Source organism: Leiobunum rupestre, chromosome 6, assembly GCF_980474605.1.
Source record: "Leiobunum rupestre chromosome 6, qqLeiRupe1.1.hap1, whole genome shotgun sequence".
Lineage (NCBI taxonomy): Eukaryota > Metazoa > Arthropoda > Arachnida > Opiliones > Sclerosomatidae > Leiobunum > Leiobunum rupestre.
In genome coordinates, this window is record NC_143389.1 from 63459058 (window position 1) to 63465057 (window position 6000).

Sequence of the window (6000 nt, forward strand, 5' to 3'; positions counted from 1 at the left end):
TCGATGATCAATAGTTTTTTGAGGCATATTCCGAAAAAATTCGTTTTATCGGTTATTAATGGCTTATTGGGAATGTTATTTTTCTCTTTGCAGGAGAATTAACGGCTTTGAGCCTCGGCGAACGGAACCAAGCGCCAGAGCGGAGTGCGGTCGTCGCGAACGGGTGCGCGGACGACTTCTACGATGAGGTGTCGAGCGGCTTCGACCCCCATCAGCGACAAGAGGAACTTCTTCGCGAGCAACTCGCCGCTGGCGACGAGCCCAGCCCGCTCCTCGAGCCGGAGGATGGCGGCCTAGTGGTGGTCGAGTACGACGAGCCTTGGGAATGGGGCGCTCCCTCTCCCGCGGTCTCCCCAGTGGCGTCCAGCGCTCGCCCCCCGGGCCCCATCCCCGACGGAAGCCCCCTCTCGAGTAGCGGCAGTTGCTACCCGACCCTCGACTACGACGGTGGCAGTAGCGGAAACCTGCTGGATAGCGAGTCCTCGCTGAGTTTCGAGTTTCGCGAGGACAACGACATGCCCATCCGGCACCTTTACGAGACGGCCTTCGACAGCAAAGTCAAGAGAGAGACCGAGGACATTGACTCGCTGACGCGGAGTCCCATCCTGCGCGGCGAGTCCAGCAGCAGCACCAGTTCTCCCGGATCGGCCGGCCGAGAAACCACGACGCGACTCAAATTGGCTGGTCTCAACGGCAACGGGGTGGTCCCTAATGGTGGAGCCAAAAATAGCGGGTCTAACGGCCACCACCATCACCACCACCATCGCCGGAACTTTAACGCGCGCAAAAATAACGGGGAAAAGATTTCGCGGTCGCGTACGACGGAGGGAATCTTGACGGTGGCGACGACGGACAACGACGGACTCTTCCCTCCGCCGGAACTTCCGAAACCTCGTCTTCCGCCGTCTAGCTCTAGAAATTTCCCCTTCATCCGATTAAAGAAAGAGTCGGGCCTGTCGCCCGATCGCGCGCCGTGTCAAGCCACGAACAACAAATCCCAGTCGACGGGGCAAGCCCTCAAAATCCAAGCCGTCATCGAGAACGCGCCGACGTCGATCCGATCTTCGCAGTCGTCGTCTTCCAACTCCAGTCTCGAGGACAACCGGAACACGCGTCCCCCGGAAGTCCTGTCTTTCTGCCCTTCTTCCAAATCGATGACGGCGCTCAAAACGGCGGCTATGACCAATGGAAACTCGGCCCTCAACGCCAAAACTCGGGCCGCGCTCAACGAGGAGCTGACGAGCGCCTTGAAGAGCAAGTTCAAAACGACGCCGGGACCCTTAACTACGAACCCTCGCTCGAATGGACCGGCCACCATTTTAACGGACAATAATAACATCGCGCCCGCCACAACATTCGTCAACGGTTTCTCCAGCGGCAGCAACGTCTCCGCGACCAAGAACGACGTCGTTAGCAACGGCCTCGCGTCGTCTTCGACGTCGGTTCCGGCGAGGAACGAAATCTGTCCAAAGTGTTGCCAGCCGATCGTGGTTGGCGATTCGACGCCCCGAAAGCGACAGTTCCACTCGAACCATTCTTCCAACGAGCCGAATCCCCGCGTGGCCGGCGATAAGTCCAGGCGCGACGGCCTCGACTCCGCGCCGTCCCGAAACGTTCTGCTATGCAAGTGCACCGCCGTACAGAGTCCCGAGAACGACGTCAGGCCTTTAGCGGAGTACGACCTGCCCTGGGACGTACCCAAGCGCTTGGGACCTTTCATCGTGGCCGCTTTGAACGGAGGAGGAGGTGGCTCCTCGGGGAGTTCCTCGGCCGCGGAGAACGAGAACGAGATCGAGAAGGCGGTGCTAGGTGGTGCCCGGGAGGACAGGGGCAGTGCGGGAGGCTCCAAAGAAGAAGCGCTAGCCGACCCGCTCAAAGAGAGCAATCCCAGACGAGCCTTGCGATTGAATTTTCCCGAACCGAAGGATTTCAAGTGTTTAGACTTTGAGAGTAATTCCGCGCCCGCGGCTCTCAACAAAATGGGAGCGGAAATCAAGGAGGCCAACGAAAGCTGCGGCGTCTCCATCACGAAATCTCCTTCCGAGACCCAGATCACGCAGCCCGACCCCATCTTCGAGTGCGCCAAGTTTAAACTTCCCAGTAAGTTCGCCAACAAATCCCATCCCGTCTCTTAGCCTCAATCAAATAGCGGTCAATCATTTTATTACTTCGTTAACTTTATTTTCTTGATTAAAGGATGGAGGTAACATTTTACGATATAAATAAACCTGATCGTAAAGTAAGCGTAGGTGTCTTAACAACGTTTTAAAATATAAATGTTATTTCTAACGAAGAAGCAAACTCCCAGAATACATTAAATATTAACCCAATTATTCAAATTTTAACTGATAATGGCGCACCAAATAATCCACGTATGTGAGCTGTTGTAATATTAATATTTTAGTTTATGCCCAAAACTAGAAGCGAATAGCTTTGATATTAAAATTTCCAAATTTGAAAAAATAAGATGTACAGATTGCAGGGTTGCCACGGCACCTGGGAAAGTCGGGGAATTTGAATATGGGTATAGAAATCAGGGAAAATTCATGGAATTTTAAAAAATCATCTAAAAATAGGAGAAATGTCAGAGAATTTCATTTCGGTCGCAATTAGGAAACTCTTACTAAAATATAGATTAAAAATTACAAAATCTTGGCACAAATCAAGTCAGGGAAAATCTTCGGAGATGGTCAGGAAATTTGATTGTGAAAAAACTGTGGCAACCCTCGATTGCTTTTCCAAAAGTAATCCACATAATTTAATCGCGCGTAATATAATTATTATCTTTAAGAATGTCATTTGAAAGAAAAAGTAATTAATCCGGTGTACTGTCCCCGCAAAGTATAGAATGTATATTAGGGATCATCACTCGAACGCGCATCCCGTCTCGAGGGAGTGTCCTCCGAAAGCCTCCATCCTTCATTCAGCCCATCCTGACTTTTCCTCTGTCTCTCGCATTCATTCCTTGTTTTCCTTTTTTCCGAATAGCCGGTCCAGCCACGCGCAAAAACCTCAATCTCAACTTCAACACTACGACGAACGCTTCTTCCAATAAGAACCTCCGGCAAGGTCTAGGCCTCAATTTCGGCTTCTCGTCCTTATCCGCGCGAGGGGAGACCGTCGATCCCAGCGTTCCTCTCGAAGAACAAGGGTAAGTACTCGGCCCTCTTCCTTTTTCCGTTTCCAGCCGTAAGGGCTATCTATCGCTACCCGACAGTTCTCGAAGGAGTGGGGAGCGAGGTACCAACTTCGCCTCGAACTACGAACGTTAGGTTCAGAGTGAACTATCTTCCGCTCGTGGCCTTTCCGAAAATTGTTCCCACCTCTTTTTGACTTTCGACGTTCTTATCCGTTCGGAATAATAAAAAATAAAAGAATCTCTGGGTCTCTGGGGCCGAGCGAACCGAGAGTGGATGGCCCGTTGTAGCGCAGCCGTCCTTTCCTATTACCTTATGGAAATTTATTGTAATTCCTCTGGAAGATCTCTGGAGCAAATTATTTTTTTCTCTGTTGCTTGTCCTATCTAAACCGTAGTCACTCTCTCTCTCTCACCGGTTCTTTTTCTTTTGTTTTTCTGCAGATGGTATCACGGTTCCATCAGCAGAATAGACGCCGAGAATTCGCTGCGAGTTTTGAAGGAGGGAAGTTATTTAGTGAGAAACAGCGAAAGCTCCAAGAAAGATTACTCCCTATCTCTCAAGTGAGTCTTTATCATTTCTAGACGCTCCTATTTTACTCTCCCTTCGTTTTCCCATTTGCCGTCTCTTCACCGCGACGGGGGTGGCGCCCTCTAGATTCCCACCTTTCCCGTCTACATTTCGTAACAATAGTCGCGCGTCTTTTACATCCTTAGTTACCCTGGTTTTGAATTTCACCGCGTCTTCATTCTGTAGTGGAGAAAATAACTATTTTTCAATTTCGCGGAGCTTGAAGGAAACCCATTTGTGAACTAAGCTAAAAAAAACGCCAGCTTGTTAACTCTAGCTTTTAGAATTATTGGCGAAAGTTGGAGCCACCACTGTGCCGATGGGGTGGAACACCCTTTTTAGTGACATTTATATCTTATGTATGTACGTTTATATCTAAAATTATTCAAAACAACTAAGAATTACGTTATCGATAAGACTGAGATTCCTTAAATAACATTTCATAAATTTTTATATGGAAAACTGCTTTAATTAGGAAATGCGAAATAAAATCAGAATTCATTTTAATATTTGGAATTTGGGCTCGGTGATCTTGCATATTTGCTTAGGTTTTTTAACAAAAAATATCAAAATTGACAAATAATGTCCGACATTGAACTTAACTTAAAACTACTGTAACCAAAAGGTCTTGGCACAAGAAAGTTACGTCACCCCTTCATACTCCGCGAACTGATAGCTATTTTGATGCCTGAATGATTAATTCCTCCTTATTCCATTCCCCCGTTTTTCCACATTATTTCTAATTATTGCTACTTTAATGAAACGGTTCCTTTGAACTTTATCAGAAGCGCCCGTGGATTTATGCACATGAAAATAGTCAACAGTGAAGGCAGCTACATTCTAGGCCAATTCAGCAAACCTTTCCCGAGCATTCCAGAGATGATCCACCACTATTCCAACAACAAGCTTCCAATTCGCGGTGCCGAGCACATGTCTCTTCTCTACCCGGTCATCGATCAACTTCTCTAGCTATATAGACACTGTCCACTCCGTGGCGCTTCTACATCCCCAAACAAACCGGAAGTGGAAGCCGTTATTTGCCCCATTCCCCAAACGAGACGCGACGCATCGCCAATCGAACAGACCTCTATTTTTGCCATTACCAAGAAGACACCATAAACCAATGACTCGTGGATGACCAACTACGACGCTGCGACAAAACACGCTAAACGACAATGGAAAAATACTCTTGCCCAAGATTACTTCCTACTATACCGCGAGTTAGCGACATCCACTTCCGGTCCATTCCTCAACTATCGCACCCCCCCCCCCTTCTTCCTCTAAATCGTGGCTGGACTGATTGATAGTAGGAATGCGATAATTCTCCGCTATAGCCAATGATTATTTTTAGTGCCAATGGAACGATAAATTTAAATGGATAAAATGTGAATGCGCGTAACCACCCGAGATTATTATACTTAAATAATTAAAAATAATGAAGGGAGAATAATAAAGTGTCCATTTTCTACGAGTACTTAACCACAGTGAGAAATGATATATATTAAAAGATAAAAAATTAAAAGTCTATATATTTAGATGTACATAACGATAAACGTGCAGTTCTGTACCACTTTTTCTTGGCTTTATTTTTAGATTGAAAATTTTTCCGTTGATTCTTTTCTCTCGAAATAGGTTTTTTTTAAATTTTGTTCGCGAAATGAGCGAAGCGTCGGTCGATGTAAGATAATGAAAAAAATAAAATAGGAAGAGACGGGCCGATCTCCCGGCCCGTCTGTATCTTTGTAATAACCGACAAGATGAAACCCGAAAAATACTTCAAATTGATACGCGATAAAGAAAACAAATCAACGGCTGAAATGAAAATAATAAAGTACCTTTTTTAATTCAAAAACCAACTAAACAATTTGATTTTCTTTTTAAAACAATTTATTTCAATTGACGATTAAATTTTGTCTCCCAACACCAACATTTCTAGATTAGCCTCGGTAGTGAAATTATTTCATGTTGCATTCTAGAGAAGCTTTTAAAAGCAGAAAGGCCTCTGGAACATCGAAACTGAAGGAACGTTCCAGACCTTTAATGTGTATCATTAGTTTTCCATATGCTAAATATCTGACTGAAAACTAATCTATTTAGTTGGAAATGAGTTGAATAATACTTTATATAATTATAAGTCCTCTAGGTTCCACCAATGATTTTGACGGTAGTCTTCAGTAATCTCCTCATCGTGGTTCATACACACCTGGAAATATCAGGAAATTACTCTGTGTTGACGAAAAACTGATTGATAAGTTTCTTGATGAAACCTCACATTCGATGTAGTAAAAGTTTA

General features: G+C 45.8%; 1 protein-coding gene across 4 annotated transcripts in view; it reads left to right on the forward strand.

The window, feature by feature from the left end:
- hwt (SH2 domain-containing adapter heavyweight) overlaps positions 1 to 5571 on the forward strand; it is a 190995-nt gene extending 185424 nt beyond the window's left edge. For all 4 annotated transcript variants that reach the window (XM_090176959.1, XM_090176957.1, XM_090176958.1 and 1 more), the window contains exons 5-8: positions 94 to 2100; positions 2989 to 3151; positions 3581 to 3700; positions 4493 to 5571. In XM_090176959.1, coding sequence (XP_090033085.1) covers positions 94 to 2100; positions 2989 to 3151; positions 3581 to 3700; positions 4493 to 4676 — 2474 coding nt within the window. In that variant the 3' untranslated portion in view covers positions 4677 to 5571. The remainder of the gene's footprint in view (positions 1 to 93; positions 2101 to 2988; positions 3152 to 3580; positions 3701 to 4492) is intronic.
- Positions 5572 to 6000: the final 429 nt, after the last annotated feature.